The sequence below is a fragment of the Heloderma suspectum genome, chromosome 1, assembly GCF_057233095.1.
Source record: "Heloderma suspectum isolate Gila_16-S chromosome 1, 16-S_ref, whole genome shotgun sequence".
NCBI lineage: Eukaryota > Metazoa > Chordata > Lepidosauria > Squamata > Helodermatidae > Heloderma > Heloderma suspectum.
In genome coordinates, this window is record NC_139458.1 from 208,655,144 (window position 1) to 208,675,333 (window position 20,190).

At 43.3% G+C, this 20,190-nt stretch overlaps 1 protein-coding gene across 1 annotated transcript in view; it reads left to right on the forward strand.

Moving 5' to 3' along the window:
* LOC146358673 (aldehyde oxidase 4-like) overlaps window positions 1-20,190 on the forward strand; it is a 96,085-nt gene that overhangs the window by 2,901 nt on the left and 72,994 nt on the right. The window contains 3 exon segments of the mRNA XM_084817127.1: window positions 9,623-9,749; window positions 12,154-12,215; window positions 13,483-13,587. Of these exon segments, the coding sequence (XP_084673253.1) occupies window positions 9,674-9,749; window positions 12,154-12,215; window positions 13,483-13,587 (243 nt within the window). The 5' untranslated portion in view covers window positions 9,623-9,673.

A 20,190-nucleotide genomic window follows, 5' to 3' on the forward strand; every position in this document is an offset into this window, starting at 1 on the left:
GTTGGGCTAGAGCGCCTCACCCAGTATCAAACCCTGCTGTTAAAAGCCGTAAAGGCAGGTTTGAAGAAGTCAGTTAATATCACCAAAGTGTCTAAAGTGCTGCAAGGTGCCACCGAGGCCCCAGAGCGTACTTGGAGCGTCTTTCAGATGCCTATCGCCAGTACACCTCCCTCAACCCAGAGGCCCAAGAAGACGTGGACGAAAGAAAAAAGAAAAAGACCCGGCAGAGGCAGAAGATTCTTAAAAAAGAACCAGTGTGCCCAGTGTGGACAAGATAGACATTAGTGGCATGAATGCCCAAATAAAATAAATCAAATACACAAAGGAAAAAACCAAAGGGGCCAGAATGGGCGAAGAGGGAGACAGCTTGAGAGGGGCCGTGACATTGACTGTAAGGGGCCGTGACATTGACTTCATAATTGACACTGGAGCAGCATCAAAAGCAAGCAAACTTAGCCTTAAACAAGAAGTCCAAACACTGAGCAAAGTTCTTCAAGCCCAGCGTGGCTTTGTCTTAAAAAAAAATAAGCCATTCCCTTCATAGAAGCTCATCCTTTCCAACCAAGAGTTAAAGTATGAGTTAAAGAGGGAAAAATAACCCTTTGACTCCCAGATGGAGAGGACTGAAAACTGTCATACTTTCCACCCCCGCAGCTATGAAAGCAGCTGGAGTTAAACCCTGGATACATTGGACATGAGTCAAGAGAGCGAGAGGGGGAGAGTAGACTAAACAGAAATCCTGAAAATCCTTTAAAAATCATTCTGAAAAAGCAGTAAGAAGACTCAGGCTAGACCTTACTGTGGACACACCGGAAGACTGTCCCCCTGCGTACGGTCAGACCTGCAACTGGAGAATTGAAGAAGGGGACTAGACCCTACTGCAGCTTGCCAGGTGAATAGCTGCCCAGCGTACGGTCAGATCCCAAAGAAGATCAAACATGTGTGTTGTAGTGTTAGTAGTGTTGCATTGTGTCTCCTTAATAAGGTGCAAAAAGGGGGGCCAGCCCCTGAAAGAGAAAGTTTGTCCCAGGGATTTGCTGATAATTACTGGCTTCACCTGGCTAACATCACGAAAGTAAAACATTTTTGTTTGCCAAGAGGTATACCTGCAAACAGGCTTATTAGCTCTTGCCTAATACCTGTCTGTAGACATCCTGGGAAAATTCAAAAAGATACCATGTTAAGTGTTTATGGTGTAAGTTTAACTTATTCCCAAAATGCTAATTGGGGCGTAGTTGCAAAGATCCTACCCCCTACAGAGTTCACTCTATGCACCCCCATCGTTGCTGAAACAAATGCTACGTGTGCACGAATGCTTAATTGTCAAAATTTTTTCCAGAAAATATAAAGCTATCCCTGGCCCCCTTCCACTGTAATAAAATTCAAAACATATCTTTTAATGATGCCCACATACTTTTGCCTCATAGTTTTAAACATGTAGTTCCCGCACTTGGTCATTCATTCCTGCCAACTTGTCTAATAACCACCCATGTTACCTCAGCCGCCAATTGAACTGGTGCCAATTCTTCCCCTGTAGCCCGAGAAAATCCGTCAACGGCAGCCTCGAGCACTCCAACTAACTAAAAATTGTAATAGTCATGTGCAGTTATATTCTGACTCAGAAAAATTGGCCTTAGCAATGTCACTGGTTAAGGTTCCAGGTTTAGCCTTGGCTGATGGTCTGGAAATCAACCGGTTAGCTTGCAGCTTAGCCAAAAGCATAAATGCCACCTCACGAGCATTGTCATTGTTAAATAAAAAGCTGCGTGATCTAAAAGGTGCAGTTCTAGAAAACAGAGCTGGTATAGATTACCTCTTCCTTCTTCATCATTTAAGTTGTGAGACCCACCAAAAGCTCTGTTGTTTTAACTTAACTGATAATGGCAATGCTGTAGATAAACAAATCAACAAGCTGCACAATATAGTAGCTTACAAAACAATAAGACAAAACAATTAGCTCAATTAGTTGACCCCTTGGCTTCCAGATCTTAGCTGGCTTAAAGCATTGTTCATCCTAATTCTACCAGTGTTGTTCATAGAGATACTGTTATGTCTCTGCGTTCCTTGTCTTATAAGCTGTTTAACCAATCTGTTTAATGTCTCAGCTAATAAAACTGCTGCCCTCTACGCTCTAATAGCCCAACAAAAGGCTAAGTAATATGTATGTCACAAAAAGCTTTGTATGGTTATCAAAAATGCTATAATTGTAATGAAATTATGCATTTAAGGGGGGAATGTAGCAGCCATATCGGGGGTCAGACTAAGTAGCCTCATGCAGTCTCATGCTTCATGTTCTTGCTGAGCTCTTTCTCCCTTGAATATATTGTTGTAAGCTGACGAGACACAGGAATTCCTTATCTTGTCAAAGGTCATACAATTGTATATCTTGTTCTCTGCTGTTCTCTTCTGTTCTCTCCTTATCATGGCTACCCTATAACCCAGTTCTTGTATTATAAACAATAGTGCTAAGAGAAGAAATGTTGAGGATTGCAACCCCATGCGGGAGGGGGAGGAGGAGCCGTTTCATATGTGTCACAATGTCTATAAAACCAATGTGCTAATGTAAATCGGGGCTTCTGGCTCTTTGGAAACGATTCCAGCCTTAAGCCCGCGCGTTAAATAAAGAATCTCTTTTTCCTTCACTCCGTGGTCTCTCTGACTCTGGGTTCTGCAACAATATGACATAGTAAAAATAAAATAAGTTTTTCAAAAAAAATTTTTTTTAAGTATACCGTGTCCTCCCCAAACCTAAACCAAATAAAATAGTATTTCTAATCCGACATATTCAAGAAATTTACTGAAGAAAACAAATATATTTTAAACCAGAAAGTAACTTCTCAGGAGCAACATGAAACAATTTAAAAAATTAAGGGAGCAATCTTATGGCCTCTAGTCAGCGGCTAGGCAGCCATAGGATATCTGATTTTCCAGGAACCGACCTTTCCCCACTTCCACGCTGCCTCGCAAGCAGTGTGGAACAACCCCACGCTCACAGGAGGAGCATGGAGCAGCCAAAATGGGGCGTTCCCAGGGGGCATTCCACGTCCAGTGTGTCGTACAGCAGCCTCCTCTTCCACTCTACCCACCCATGGCTAGACAGCTTCAATTGGCTGTCTAGCTGAAAATGCAGGGTAGGAGAAGTGCAGAGGGAATTATCCCCTCTGTGCTTCTCCTGCCCTGCATTGGATAGGTAGTTGCCTCAAAGTTCAGAGGTGGCCACCTATCTGCATAGGATTGTGCCCTAAGAGTAACAAAGCACCAGGCACAGATAGTTTCAATTAAATTTTTTATAAAGTATTTGAAGAACTTCTATCCCCATACCTGATGGATTTGTTTAATCATATTTTGGAAAATAATTCTATTTCAGCATCTTGGCAAACATCAAGAATAATTCTCATACCAAAACCAGGTAAAAATCCAAATGATCCAGATTCTTATAGATTGATCACTCTATTGAATCAGGATTATAAAATTTTTTACAAGCCTCCTAGCAAATAGATTAAACAGTTTGACTCCAACTTACATAGATAAAAACCAATTTGGATTTATTAAAAATAGGCAAATAGCTGATCCTATAAGAAGACTCCTCAATATTATTCATCATAGTACAAAATTCAAGACCAAATCATTTATAATTGCTTCCCTGGATGCTTCTAAAGCATTTAACAAATTGGAATGTCCCTTTTTACTTGAAATGTGCAAAAGTTTAGATATGGGCACAAATTTTTATAAATGAAGTCATAGAGTCCATGAAGTACAATCAGACAATAATTCGGGCTAGCAACTATGATTCACCAATAATCAATATACAGAGAGGGGCAAAGCAAGGATGTCCTCTTTCCCCCTTGCTTTTTCAGTAGAACCCTAGCAAATGCTATTGGAAAAGAACCATCAATAGGGATCCAAATCAATAGGCAACAACACATTATTAATTTATATGCAGATTATATGGCCCTAACTTTGTCAAACCCCAAAAGGGAGTTACCAAGGGCACTACAAATCATAGCAAAATATGGAAAATGGCTAGGTTTGACTATCAGTTACCAAAAATCCAATATTCTAAGGCTGAACATGGAAGCTGACAACAGAATGGAATGGAATAAACAGTGTAATATCCCAACATATTCTTCAAACATAAAATACCTGGGAATCCAGTTACCAGGTATGAAGGTTTGAGGCCTACAGAGGCAAAAGGGAAAAAAAGGTCAGGCTTAGAGGCCTGGGGTTTTCTGTTGCGAGGGGGTAACTCTGAGAAGAATAATTTCATTTCTCTGGTTAAGTGTCAGTTTAATTTCTCCACTAAGTTTCATTTCTTCAGGTTTGAAGCAGTATTTTCAGTTTTGAGCGAGGAGGGTATATAAAGAGAGCCAGTAATGAAGAGAAAGGCCAGACTGCAACCAGAGCAAGAACAGAGAGCAAGCCAGAGCCTGAAGTGAGAGCAGAGTCTGAAGAGTTAGCAGGAAGAAGCAGCCTAGAAAAGCCTAAGGACAGCCTAAGGAACTTGCATTTTGCAACTTTTATTTTCTTTTAATGCCTTTTGTGTCACTCACATCTACTGTGTAAATACCTTTAAATTTACCAGTAAAGTGTTGTGATTAAATCCTGTGTCTAGAAGTCAGTCTCCCCATGTCTACAGCCTGAACCCCATGTTACTGGGAAGGGGAAGTTTAAAAAAAAGGAAGGTGGGACTTTTAAGGAGGCAAGAGATCCTTAAGGAGTTGCTCAGGGGGTCCAGGTCATAAGGGGAACCCTGATACCAGGCAAACTGCAAAAGATAATTAAACTGAGCTACAGGCCCTTATTCAGACAAATAGAGAGCTTATTAAGAGGGTGGATAAAACTTAATCTATCATGGTTAGGGAAGATAGCAGGTATTAAAATGACAATTTTGCTCAAACTGTCTTATCTATTCCAAACCATTCCAATCCACCTTTCAGATGGTTACATGAAAAAATTAGACAAATTAGGCAGCCACAGCAAATTATAAATCAAAAAGGGGGAAAAATCTGGATTCACATGGAAAGAGACCTGAATCTATAGAAGAAATACAAGGCTTGATGTTGTTGTTGTTGTTCAGTCGTTCAGTCGTGTCCGACTCTTCGTGACCCCATGGACCACAGCATGCCAGGCCTTCCTGTCCTGCGCTCTCTCCCGGAGTGTGCTCAAGTTCATATTCATTGCATTGGTGATGCTATCTAGCCATCTCATCCTCTGCCGTCCCCTTCTCCTTTTACCTTCAATCTTTCCCAGCATCAGGGTCTTTTCCAGTGAGTTTTTTCTTCGCATTAGGTGGCCAAAATATTTGAGCTTCAGCTTCAGTATCTGTCCTTCCAATGAGCAGTCAGGGTTGATTTCCTTTAGGATGGACTGATTTGACCTCCTTGCAGTCCAGGGGACTCGTAAGAGTCTTCTCCAGCACCACAGTTCGAAAGCATCAATTCTTCGGCGCTCAGCCTTCCTTATAGTCCAGCTCTCACAGCCATACGTTGCTAAGGCTTGATATACAGAACAGTTAAATTAAAAATCCTCAAAGAAATAGAAAATCTATTCCTTAAGTGTACATTACTCTTTCTTTCTTTCTTTCTTTCTTTCTTTCTTTCTTTCTTTCTTTCTTTCTTTCTTTTATTTAAAACATTTCTATCCCACCCTATATCATTAAGATCTCAGTTTGGCAGAAATGGAAAGATAAACTCATGCCCGACCTCACTCACATTATCCCCATTCTGTTCCATTCCTTGTTTTACAACACAGTTAACCTTTAACAAGTCCAGTTATGGGGCTCAAAAGGTTTATATAGGATAACAAATCTATGCACGGGATTAGTCCCCATAACAGGAACACAAATCACAAATCAACTACAGGAAGTAAAATTCAATTGGATGCAAATACATCAGATTCTCAATTTTTCTAATATCTACCCATAAAGGCACAAAGAGTATGGCCACTAACGGAATTTGAGACATTAGTAGCAAAGGAAAACACGGAAATCAAAGGACTAACCTCAGTCCTGTGTGGGCTTATCTCTGATTTGCAATTTGGAAATGCAGAAAGGATCAAACAAATATGGGAAAAGGATCTGGGCAAATTGAACAAACAAAATGGATAAAATTATGGAGACAGGGTCTAATGAAATCTATTTCTACAAAAATAAAAGAAAACACAATTCAAATTTTATACAGGTGGTACTTGACATCACAAACATTAAACCAGATATACAAATTAACCACCCCTACTGCTGACAGAACTGTAATATGACTGGTACATTTTTTCATATGCAGTGTTTGTGTGCCATTATACAGCAATTCTGGCAGGAGATGTTTGTAGAAGCTGGTAAAAAGCAGGGCAAATGACTGATCTGTCCCGAGCTATGGGGCAGCTGTCAATATATGAAAAAGCCAATGACAAACTACAGAACAAAGAACCACTGACTTTCTTATGGGCAGCAGCTCATATGGAAATTGCTGCTAGTTGGAAACGAACACACAAACCCACATTACAGCAATGGTACCTCAGTGTATGGACAATCGCTCTTATGGAAAAGCTGACCCAAGTCAAAAGAGCAACTAGGAACATTAACTATAAACAAGACTTCTATGCAGCTTGGCATCAATGTATTACATATATGATTAGGCAAAAGGAAACATTAAAACCACCACAGACTCATGGTCAATTATTGAAATATTTGTTAGGATAACAGGATATGAATGGAGTAGGATAAATGAATAGAGTATAGGTGAGGCAATGTCTGTTTTGAAATGTAGGATATTGATGACAGATGGTAGTGAATGTATTCCCAAGTTGTCTTATTGTTTATTAATGTTTTATTTGTTAAAAAAATCAATAGGAATTATATTGATTCAACTAAAATACTCACTGCATAACAAATCTAGGAAACTTGTACAGTGCCTTCCTGCAGTAGCTTGGTAAAGCGCCTTCTCTTCCTTTATTTTCTCTTCACCACAATGGAGATAAAAAGAAATGTGAAAGATATTATGGAAAAAGACCGTTCAAATATGAAACAGGAGGCAACATTTGTTTTCCTTAGCAATGGGCTGTAAGTCTGTCTCACAGGAACGAAGTATGGCTGTGGAATTGGAGGCTGTGGGGCTTGCACCGTGATGATATCTACCTACAACCCAGACTCCAAGAAGATACAGTATCCTTCAGAAATGACATCTACACCACAACTTAAGTTTTAAAATATCAGCCACTTGACATAGCTTTTCCTGCTCCTCCCCTTCACAAATAATCTTGGGAATTGTAGTTTGATGTGGATGCTGAAAACTTTCAGACAGAGAGAGACAAGAAAAGAGCTTCTCAGTATCTGGAAGCTCTTTTCCTTACTTTTGACTTGCTTCAAACTTGACAGCAGCATTGGACACCACCACCCCGCGCTCCCCCCCAGGCCCTTTCGCATGGTGCAAGGAAGTGGGGACAGAATCTGAGGGGAAGAGGGAGTGGGAGTCTCAATAGGCTTGAAGAAGTGTTGAGTTGAAGAGCCTCTTTGACAACAGGTTTCTGCAGAGAACATCAAGGACCTGATCTAGCTATGTTGCTGCCATAGGTAAAACGTAATTTGGCTTCTTCCTACCCACCCTTGGCATCTTGTTGTCTGCAGCAGGTGGTGTGGTTGTGGTCCCTCCACAGTGGTTTTCTTGACTGCAGCTTCTTTTGCCTGCTTCATTATTGAACGGAAAAGAGGATACGATTCAGGAAATCATGAGTGAGTGGTGGGACATGTCTGCCCCTTGATCCAGACCCTCTTGTCCTGAGGTTCTCTCATGGGGAGTAACAATTGTATTCTCTGGAAGGCTTTCCAGAATAGCCTGGTGCCTTTTGAATTCAGACACCCCAGGCAGCACATTGGACTGGGCGGGCCCTGAGAGACCATCCACAGCTAACAACAGTAGTAGTCGGCACAGACTGGAACGGGCATGGGTAGGCGTCAGAATTCTCCTTTACGTTCCAAAGACATTATCCAGCCAACTCTTGTCTGCTTCCATTATGCTCGCTGTATGGTGCTGCAGTAACCACTGTGGAAGGAGTGGGAACCACAAAAACCAAGCTTAATCCTATTCAGGTAAGAGGAAAAGGCTATGAAATAAATTAGATATGTGGTGAAAGTTCATTAACTTTGAAGAGGAAAAGGTAAGAGGGAAAGGCTATGAAACAAATCAGATATGTGGCGAAAGTTCATTAATTCCAGGCCACATATCTAATTTGTTTTATAGCCTTTCCCTCTTACCTTTTCCTCTTCAAAGAGTAAATTAATTAATTCCATTAATATAAAGTTTGGCACTTGTAATGCTCACCTGCAATTCGAGGTGAGCATTGCAACCCCATAGTTCTTCTCAGGCCTGGGTTATAGTCCAAGGTGGAGAATCGCTCCTAACTCCCTCCCACCTCAACTTACTCACCTCCCTCCCATCTACACCTTGCCTCTCCTTACCTGGCTGTTGTGGCTGTGGCTGCTTCATTTACATTTTTCAAGGTTCCTAGGCATGGGTCACTGTCATAGCAGTGACCAACATATGCCAAAGAAGGGAAGAGAAGTACAGGAAGGAAGTACAGGGAGGGAGGGAGGGAGGACCTTCCACCCCACAGCTGCAACAAGCAGGTAAGGTGAAAGGAGAGAGACCTGTTGCCACAACCACAGAGGCAGCCAGGTAAGGGAATTTGGTCAAACAGCCAGGTAAGGGCTCAAGGGAGATTTGGGAAGGGATTTGGACTCCATTATGCTTTCAATGGCATCATCAGGAGTGTGACAGAATCTGAAAGGGATTGTAATTGGGCTTGGAAATAACAGCGATTTTCTGGCATTTTAAGAGCGTAGCTTGGTTAGCCGAAACCAATTACAAATTGAGCCCTGCAGTGGAGGGTGTTGCCCTTTTTGAGACCAATTTTTCGTTTTGCCAGTGGATGTCTGGTAGGTTGTCACTGGCCCTACTCCAGAAATGTAGCCAGCATGTAGCTCTGGGTAGCACGGAGCTAAAGTAATGGGGAATGCTTCTCCTGCTTAATTGCAGCACAACAGTCTGCTCTTAAAGGCAAAGAAAAACTAATGTGGTATCTCTATGTTGAGCTGCAAGTGCTGAAGATCTGTGCAGGTGTCACCCCCTTTCGATGTGTCTGAACGCTCCAGGTTCGTACAATGCTTTCAACAGTGGAGGCACAGTGCATCAGCAGGAGCAAGGACAGAGTTTCTCCTGTCAAAGAACAAAACTTATAGTTAACGATTCTTCAAAGTGTCTGCTGTGCCTGGTGTTGATTTCAACAGCTGCTAATTTATTTATTACATTTTAAACATGTGCGGCATAACCTAGGCTCTCTGAGCAGTGTACAAATTGAGCACAGGATGCATCCAGAAGACCGCAAGTTTTTTTCTTTTTTTCTAACAAAAATATTTTAATTGATTTTCATAACAATAATAAATGGGAAAATTTAATTTTAAAAACCTTGTAAACATACAAGGAGGATAATAATATTAGAAATATAACAATGAGAGCACAAGTGCAGCAACGGAAGCCTTAAAGGTCCAGGAGGTAGGAAAAAAAATTAGGATTATGGCCAGAAGACAGCATTGTGCATGGATCATCCATTAATATATGTATTTTCCTTCCAGGAAAGGCTTGCAAAGTGTTATGGATCCCAGTGTGGCTTCTGCACTCCTGGAATGGTGATGTCTATGTATTCCCTGTTACGAAATCACCCTGAACCCAGCATGGAGCAGATAGCCGCATCTCTGGATGGTAGGTTGGCTTTCCTCCCCAAAAGTTTTTTTTTTTTCTTTTAAAGCTGGTTAGTAAGTTGGACCTACAAATAAAACCAACAACTATTTTTGTACATATATCCTGGTAAATTGTCTAGTTAAGTGCAGAGCTCCCAGAATTCATGCTTCAGTCATCTTTTGCTCTTGTTTGGAGACTGAGGGATAGTGGGTGTGGGGAGAGAGAGATTGCACACCGTAATGGTACATATGATGCTGCCTTATACTGAATCAGAACCTTGGTCCATATAGCCCAGTATTGTCAACACTGACTGGCAGCAGCTCTCCAGTGTTTCAGGCAGGGTTTTTTCCTATTCTACCTGGAGACCTGGGGGATTGAACCTTTGACCTTCTGCATACTCTGCCCCTGAGCTACAGCCCCTCCCCTTTGTCCTCTGTCTTTCGATTTTGTATGGGCATAGCAATCTGAACTCTCAGATCTAATTTGCTGGATGGATATGGGATTAAGCAAAGATGTCCCTCTGCCAACAGAGGGGAAGCTCTGCTACCTTGGAAATTCCCAGTATGCCTGTGGAGAGTTCTGTGGGAGTAGGGGTAGGGCAGGGTGGAGTGGAGTGGAGTGGCCTTGGATCTGCCAAATGCAAAGATCTGGCCCTTCACCTATGCGTAGGCATTTTCCCTCTTCTTGTAACCGATGGGAGAGAACATTTTAAAAACTCCACACTGCCAGGGAAAAAGCCTTCTGCTCTGGCTGCTGCAAGCTGGCAGGGCTCTAGATGAAATGGTTAGATCCATTGCTTCACTCCCCCCGCCCCCCGCAACCCACACTTGGATTGCACTGCAAGTTTTGGCTATGCCTCTATTCCCTGAATGTAAGTTTCTTACTGCTAAATAGCTGTAAACTTATTAAAATGCCAGTGCTTTTTAGATATGTTGCCCTGTTATTACTCTCTGTTGCTAATTTTACTGTTTTAGATTTTATGTTCATGTTGTATTTTTATCTTTTATGCTTTAAGCCTGCAATCCTATACACAGCAGTGAGTCTCATCGAACCCAATGGGACTTACTTCTGAGTAGACATACCCAGGATTGCACCATTAATTCTTACTTGTAAACTGCTCAGAGAACATGTTATTGGCTGGCACATAAATATTGCAAATTAAAAAATTAAAAAATTAGCATTGCACCTGACCATTCCAGAGGAGGCCGATTTGCTGGCAAAAGGAACTTCCAATCCCTGAGTGAGAATGCAAAAGTTGTATTGTGTTGGTCTAGATTATGCAGGCTGATCTGAGATCTGCGTGAATGGATGTGCCTGCAGTTGGGCAGGGAGTTGGGTTCAGCAACCTTTGGCCCTGCCCAGTTCTATCATTCCATGAATTCTGCTTTGGAAATTCCATGTTCTGTTGCAAAGTATCTGTGGCTCAATTCAAATGGTAGTCATCCCACATGGAAGCTGCCAAAAAATATGTCTGTGTGATGGCACACCACACTGTGGAGGATAATAGTTGTCCTGGGCTAGCCAAATGATCACATGGAACACCTCCATGTCAGCACCACCAGCAACCACCACCAGGGAGGTGGGCACTGGCATGGTGGAAGAGATGCTTCACCCAGGTGGGTTGACTCCCTTCGTAAACCAGCCCACAAAAGTGATTCGTCTACAAAATGCATAACTAGCCCACCTGCCCTTACACCCCTGTTAGCCATTTGTGACTCATTGGCAAAGGCAATAAATAACTTCCAGTTTCCAAAAGCTGGCTTGACCAGTTGATTGGGTGTAATTCCTACATGCACTCACAGGTGACCAGGTAAGTGGCTAAAAGCTAGTAGTAAGCCCAATCCAAATACTACATCCTGCTGTCAGAACATTGCCACACAGAGTCAGTGCTGATTCTTTTCTCTGTGACATGTAAATAAGATTTGACTTGGCTCATGGATTCCGAGCGCACCAAATCCAGGTGTTATGATAACTCTAGAAGGCACCATATTGCACCATGCATGGTCTTATTCAATAGTATCCTGTCATCCATCTGAACTCTGCTACCAGTATACTTAGCTGGTTGATAGTGGGTTATTAAGACATGCAATACCGACAGTTCTCCTGAAGTTGCAGTTCCGTGCACACTTACTCAACTCAACGGATATGCATAATATTGTGCCACATTATGTTGGACCCTGTTTCAGCACGAGGAGCTCGAGACCCACAAGGCTAAATTCATGATAAAATTCATTTTGAATTCAGGTGAGGTTTCTTTTTCTTTCCACCGAAGAAGCAGAAGCAGATCTGGAAAGGAATCCAAACTATCACCCAAATGTTAGGAGTGTATGAAGACTCAGTAGTCTAGAACTGAAGGCTGCGGTTCAGACGATTTAGACAACTGAGATTATATGTATTTATCTCTGTGCCTGATCATTTCTTCCAGGTAATTTGTGCCGTTGCACTGGATACAGACCTATAATTGACAGCTTCAGTGCTTTCTCTCCGGTAAGGGAAACAAATGGATAAATCAATACACTGATCTGGCCAAAAATATTCATTTCCTGGAGAACATGCGGGTACTAAGAAGACATTTGCAAAAGTGGTTATACCCCTAAAGCAGTGGTGGGGCACCTTTTTTGGCCCAAGGGCCAGATTGTAACACAGGAAACCTCCCAGGGTCCACATGCCAGCAGTGGCCATGGCCAGAACCCAAAGTGGCTGTGGCCATCTCACTCTCGCACACAGCATTCTCACACACGCCAATACGTTACTTACCCAAGCTACACAATTCTGATGAAGCAGAGACATCATTTCCCTGATATATATTTGGTGTATGTATGTGTTTTCTCTGCTGAGGACCTGTGTGGAACCTGAAGAAATAGTCACCATGTTTTAGAGCGGGGGTTGGGAACCTTATTCAGCCCGAGGGCCAGATTGGTTCTGGGTAAGCACACTGAGGGCCGCATGTGTGCAGTGGGAGGGGCTGCACTCCAAAGTAGGTGTGGCCACCCTATTGCTGGCATGCATGCCCAACATGATTGCCCAGACCCCATTCACTCACACACAGTCATACACACACACATGCTCATATACCCAATCATTCACATACGTGCACATTCACACATCACCCCTCTTGCACTGCAACCAGGCTTTTAAGAAGTCTGCATTTTAAAAGGGGCATTTTTTCAGGGGCGGGTGACAGGGTTGAGCAGAGAACGATTAGCTCTTCCCTTGCTAGCAGTGACTCTTTCCCCAAAATGCCTCCCCCTGGCTGCGCTTAGGAGAATCCCTTATCTCCAATTATAGATAAGGGAAGGGGCCGGATGGGGACCTCCCATGAACCGTATTTGGCCCATGGGCCAAAGGTTCCCCATCCTTGTTTTATAGAGTAAATAGATAGGAAGTACACTTACACACTGAGTATTGTTATAAAAGCATATAATATTGTCTCAGCCACTTTACATTAGCACGAGGGGTGGCTGACCATGAGAGGGAATTGGGCTTTGTGGCAGAATTGCATCATCAAACCATTTATTTTAAAAAATGAAAATCTAGTAATTAAAAAATCTAACGAGAGAGAGAGAGAGAGAGAGAAGAACATCCAGGCATGTATTTTAACAGCACAACCCTATGCATGTTTTGTCAAAAGCATGTCTCACTCTGTTCAATAGGACTGACTCCCAACTAGGTGTGCTTAGGATTGCAGCCTTAAACTTCCAATACATTATTTGGTAGTTGTAACCATAACATTAATGCATGAGTTTTTTGTTAGGAATGCTGCCCACTGGCAGGGAGCGGGAAATGTTGCATGGATAAAGAAGATGGGGAAGAGAAAGAAAGTGACAAAGAAGATCCATCCTCTACAAGGGGAAACCGGGTAAGCCACAGCAATATAATGTCCACATTTCTCACGAATGAACATTTGTCATCTGATGCAAGTGCCAATGAGTTTATGTCAAGTTGAACTCGATATATACAATTTTCCCCCTGGGAACGGCTCGTATTGTCCTAGTCCTGTGAAGAGGACACTTTCTTGAGCTGGAGTGGCAGCAGCCGTGCCTTGCTTTGCTACGGTTCAAGTCAGGGCACGCTGCATGGCACAGAGTTCTCTCCACCAGCTCCTTGCTGCCCGATCACAGCATCCACCTGAGGCAATTGCCTTGCTGTTCCCAATGCTGGCCCAGCTCTAGTATCCTCTATTCTGAGGTGGAAAGTTTTTCCAGAGAGCTAAAAGTACCCACTGTCCATGTGCTCACCTCTGTTTACAGAACTTGCGGATATTTTAGTGTTTCCCGAACCTGCGAGACTGCTTGACCAGAGATGAATGTGGGTCAAAGGTCATGAGTGTCTCTCTCTCAGGGAATAACCCCATAGTCCTCAGAATACCTTTGACTCTCTTCAGAACTAATGTCTGATCTCCAGCCTTAGCCAACGTCAACATGGTTTGTTTGTTACCTAAACAGGCAGAAAACATGCTGATGGAAGCAGATACCTAATTACGCAATTCTTCTGAGATAATGTAATAAAATTTATGGAGTCAAATAAAAGAGAAGAAATAGCAACTATAGCCAGAAATCAAATCACCCAGTTGTTCCAGAGTGCGACTGACTGCAGACATAGATGGTGATCCACCCATTACAGTTTCTTCCACGTCTGCAGCAACATCACAGCAGATGGGGGCAGTTGTGGTGCGGTCCTAGCCCCACTCTTAAGGAGAATGTTGTTGCCAAGAATAGCGCTGCCATTACTATTAATATTATTAACTGCGGGTTAATTTGAAACTGAAATAAACTAGTAATCAACAGATCCATTTCCAATTTTTCCAAGAAAAAAAAATCGCAATAGGAAGAGCTAGTCCACAGTGCTGTCTTGTGGCTGCACAAATGGAACATATAGAACTTCCGGATAAAGGGAGAAAAAGGAGGGGGGGGGAATGGAACGCTCCATGATCTTGCGAAGGAAATGGAGGCAGAAGGTCCCGGTACAATTGCAGGATTTCTGGATCGTGTGATGACACCTCCAGGCTAAAGCCTATTTACAGCAACACAAAATGCTCATGGGTTACATTTTGGATTGGCCTCCACACACTTGTAATATGTGCAGAGCTGCTGAGGGGATTGATGTTCCCCAGGGCAAAATGAATGATCCTTTCAGCATTTCAGACTGGACTAGGCCTGAAATCTATCTGTAATGATTTTCAGACATCAGTTCCAATTGCCTTGACCATTGGACCCAGGGATGATTTTATCCCTCATTTACGGGAAGTGGCATGGTTCCTGGCCAGTGCCTGTCACAGATAAACCAGGCTAACTTTCTTCCTGACATCTCTTGTCTTTAGATTCAGCAGCAAGTCATGCAACCCTTGAGTGTGCTGACTGGGCCTAGCAAGGCTATGCTAGGAGTGACTAAGGGGCACTTGTGGCCTGTGGGCTGCAGGTTGTGCACCCCAGCTGTAAATAGACCTCTGGAATATTTAGTAATTCTGGAAGGGAGAAGCCAAATCTGAGTAACATCTTGTATTTATATGTAAAGAATCAAAGGGACAGGTATAGGATGGGGAAGTCCTGGCTTGACAGCAGTACAGTAAAACATGGGCACCATATTTTAAGAAAGGTATTGACAAACTGGGGTGAATCCAGAGGAGGGTGACCAGGACAATGTGGGGACTGGAAACCAAGTCCTTTGAGGAATGGTTGAAAGACCTGGGGATGTTTAGCCTGGAAAAGAGAAGACTGAGGGGGGACATGATAACTGAAAGTCTATCTTGCAGAAGATAGAGCAGACATGTTCTCTGTTGCTCCAGAAGGCAGGACTAGAACCAATGGGTGGAAATTTCAGATATTGGCTAAACATTAGGAGAACATTGCAGTGGTAAGAGCTGTTCGACAGTGGAACAGACTGCTTTGTAGGGACTGGGCTCTCCTTTGCTGGAAGAATTTAAGCAGAGGATGGACAGCCATCTCTGAGGGATGTTGTAGCTGCATCCTGCACTGAGAAGAGGGTTGGACTAGATGACCTCACAGATCCCTTCCAGCTCTTTGATTTGAATATCCTAGCCTTGGAACTCTTAAAAACACAAGCGTCATTTCCAGGAGAAGAGGTGGCTGGGCTGGGCTACCTTGCGTAAAGGAAGGCAGGATGCTGCCACTACCTCTTCAGCCTTGCGCAATATGGTGTTAGAAGAAGCCCCTCACTCCCTTCAACCTGCCAGGGGGAATTAGTAGCCACTGAATCTAGCACTGACCCAGGAAAGAAATAGCAGCAATAATTTGAGGTAGAAGTTTATTTACACGTTAAGGGATGAGGGATTGGGAAGAGTACTAGAAAAACACGATACAAATGGAAATACCCAAGAACCAATTCCCTGTTTGGAAACCCAACATAGGCTAAAATAACCAACTCTACCTGGCCTAACTGCTTACACACCGAAGTAGGATCCTTGGTCATTGCCAGCATACGAACACCTTCCACCCAGACCAGATGAAAAACCAAAGGACAAAGGATAGATGGTCACTTGTCTGTTTTTTTTGTTTTTGTTTCCTGCCCAGCTTCTAGCTCCTTCACCCCCTCACTCCTCCTGAGGAGGATGAGATGGCATTTTCACACCTCCCCAGCTGTGCTGGCCCTTGGCAGGCCAAGATGGTTTACAGCCCTGAATCAAGATAAGAACTCCGGCCTGGCACCTTCAGCCTTGAATCATTCAGGTCTCCCCTTTAGTCCAGGTGGCTGGGATTAATAATCTTATTTGCGGTATCCTACCCCCTTCTACAATAAAACAATAAAACACAACCTAAAAGAAATACCTTATACAATTAATCCTTACCTACCACGGCCTTTCTCGTAGCTAGGCCATCTCCTTTACACTTTGTTACTCAAGTGAAAACTTATTAGATCAGCTCTGAACCACAATGGATTATGTACACAGTAACTATAGTGCAACAATTGAAACACAGTTATCAAAAGCAATTTTGCCTTCCAAAGCAACGTTTTTCAATAAGCCTTATTGCAAAACATTGCTTTGGAAGGCAAAGATGTATTGAATAAAACATGTCCTGACAAGTATTACAGTTTTTTGAGTAATCGTTGGTTCCTCAGGTGTTGACAAGTGTTGAGCGTGAGAAAGTTTTAACTGAATTGTCCCTGAAGTAAAATATGCTCACCACACCTTAGAACAATATTGTAGATGTAGCTGTTTTCCTGAAACCTGCCTAAGGGCATCTCTATACCAGCCTAAAATCCTGCATTTAAAACGGGGCTTTCTGCTTCCATTTTAAATGCAGGATCACAACAACTCCCTTTTTCACGTGTTTCCTTTCCCCCCACCCCTTCCCCCTGCTTCTGAGTCTTCCGTTATCTTTCCTTGATCACACGCCTCTTCTTTCCTCTTTTCACGGAGGAAACTCAAGCGGAACACAACAGAGTAATGAATAGCTGCGATCTATTTAAAAACGGAACAAAGGGCATTTAGTGCAGGAGACACCTTGGAGGTTCGTGGCGCCGTGTAAAGAGCCCACAAACTTCTGTGAAGGAGCCATCTCAATCTCAGGATAAAAGCTCTGTGTGAAAGAGCCCTAAGTATTGAGGCATTTGCTGATCTTGATTGTTAATCCTGGCTGACAGAACCCTGAGCTGCCAGTGTGCCACTTTGTAAGGAGCTTTGCTTATTCGTTTTAAAATAGGGATTAACATAATTAAAAGAGATTAAGGGGAAAAGCTGTTCTAAATGCATTTAGAAAAATCGTAGAAGAAATTCAGCACAAATAATTAAGCAACAACAGCATTGTCTGCACAAAGGTCATCCACAGTGATTTTGTAAACACTCATGAATGGCAGTTTGAGGCACATGGAACTACATCTAGCCTACATTGTCTATGTAGGCTCCAGTTGTGTCAGGCAATGAGCTACTTTCCCCAAAGCCTTGTTTCCATCTGATTTTCATGGCTGTGGCACTGACATTTTGCTAATGTGATACATTCCACATGTCACGTGTTACACAAAGGCAGACTTGGTGTACATTCAGCAGGGAGCTGCAGCCATTTGCAATGTGGACTTGTGATCTGCGTGTTTGGCATCACAAGGAACAGCCCAGTTGTCCCCAAATGAAATATCCCATTGTCAGGGCCAGCCCAAGACATTTTGCCAACTGAGGCAAAGAACAAAACGGCGCCTGCACTCATTCCATGTACAAAAGCTGACTAGACTGACAGATGAATCTGTCCTTAACACCGACGATGGGACTGTTCCCTCTGCTGCACCTGAGGGCAGCAGGCTAGCAAGGCACACAGGAGGTCTCTCCCGCAACGCCTTGCTGCTGCCTCCCAGCATCTGCCACCCGAGGTGACTGCTTCACTCTGCCTAATGGTAGGACCAGTCCTACCCATCGTGTCCCACTCCCAGAACAGAGAAGAGCGCATGGTTCTTCAAGTCAGAAATTCAAGCCTGTTTTGCACAAACTTGAAACGAAGCAACCCGTTTTGCTGATATGCCATAAAGGTCACCTAGACAGTCAGACTGTAGTTCTGCTGCTGTTCCAGAGAGCAGCACAATGCAGGGCACCAGCAGGCACAGACCTTCAGTGTTTCCAGGCACCTTTATGCAAACAGCTCCCCATAGCTTACAGTAGGAGACTGCAGCTGAGGGCTTTTCTACATGAAGCTTTTAACCTGCACTTTTACTGAGGCTTCTGCTTCCAGATTGGCTTCTTTACATGTTTTTTTTTCTGGGAGGGATCTTTCTCTGCCTTTCTATATGTTCCACTATACAACCACTATGTGGTGTTTGACATAGCGCAGAATTGCACAATTACATGAGATTTCTATGGCATTACAGAGGCCATTTTAAAAAATACCACACTTTCCTCATCAAGAAAAAACCCTCAGTAATGGTCGCAAAGCACGGGAGAGGCCCTGGAGGATGACGATGTGATGTAAAGGATCCACAAACTACAGTGAGAGAGCAGTCACCAGCACACAAGCCTCGTGTAGAAAAGCTCATAGATACGTCCAACCTAATTGATAAAATAAGCAGTTGAGTGTGACAGTTCATGCCTCCATAAACTAGCAGTTAACCTCTAGTTTTTGAAAAATCTTTTTGCTGTATAATGTATGTATTTCATTCTTTATTATGGCCCCATGTTCATGTAACCCCTTCTTCTTGGGTCCTGGGTTAGTAGCGTCTAGGTCAACCTTACCTGGCTGGCACGCTCCAGATATGTTGGGCTACAATGCCCATCATCCCTGACTACCGGTTATGGTGGCTGGGATGATGGGAGTTGTAGTCCAACACATCTGGAGGGCACCGGGTTGGGGAAGGCTAGTCTAGATATTGGTGCCCTTACCATAACGTTTGAGGTTTAGTGGCAGATGTAGTGTTGTTATCCTTGCAATGGAAAAGTGTGTGTGTTGGAGACATAAATTTGCATAGTGCACAGACAGCTGGCAGAACCACACCCCAAATACCGAAACATGTAATTGACTAAAATGACAAACAAAAAACCCAATTTTCAATAATGCACTTATATATATATAAAACGTTAGCTTTGAAAAGTTATAAACAGATAACCCAATACGTGCACAACTGAAATGTGTATTTTATTAATCCCAGTGTTTACCCTTCTGTCACTCAGCTGATCATTGCTGGGATGGGGCACGTGTCATACAATAAATCAAGGTGGAGTTGCAAATGGGGTCAGGCAACCAGGGGACCCTGTTCTGCAGGGCTGTCAGTGAAAGAGTCCTGATGCAGAGGGATCCAGTAGTTCGCCCACCCCATCCCACCCATTCTCTTGTCATTGCACTCCTCTGTCAGCTTGTTCTGGCTGTTATACTCTTCTCTGTCCTTTTTCTCTTCTCTCTCCACAGAACCAGATGATTACGCCCAGGCAGACTGCCTAAGCATCAGCCCCCCCCCCAACTGCCCTTCCTCCCAACTCCCCTTTTTGTTCTTCTTTCCCCCCTGTCAAACACAGATTCAAAGTATTTGTCTCCCTCCTCTCTGATAGGTTGCTGCTGTGGCTGCTGCAGTTTTCAGGCTGCCTCAGCGGACTCCAGTGGCAAGTTGGATGACGCGCATGCAGCCCCCACACGCTGAATTCAACCTGGATTGGCTTTTGACATGTCTCCATAATACTTGGAGGGGCAGGGTATACGAGAAGCCAATTCCAGCTGCATTCAGCACGTAGCAGCAGCAGCAAACACACAACTGCCTCACCATGAGCTTATCGCATCTACGCATCAGCTTACTGAAAAGTGTGTCTGCCAAAGACTAAGAGGCTGTGTGAACTGAGCCTGAGTCATGAAGCCTGTGCCACCCCAAAGAATAAAAAAAACTACATTATTTGGCAAGAAACGGTATCGGCTGATTAAAAACTGCCACTGCATCTTCCGCTGGAATGAACAGTCACTAGTCATAGTCACTTTATTTGTATACCTCTTTTCTGCACACATTACCCTCAAACCTGTTCACAACAAAGCATAAAACA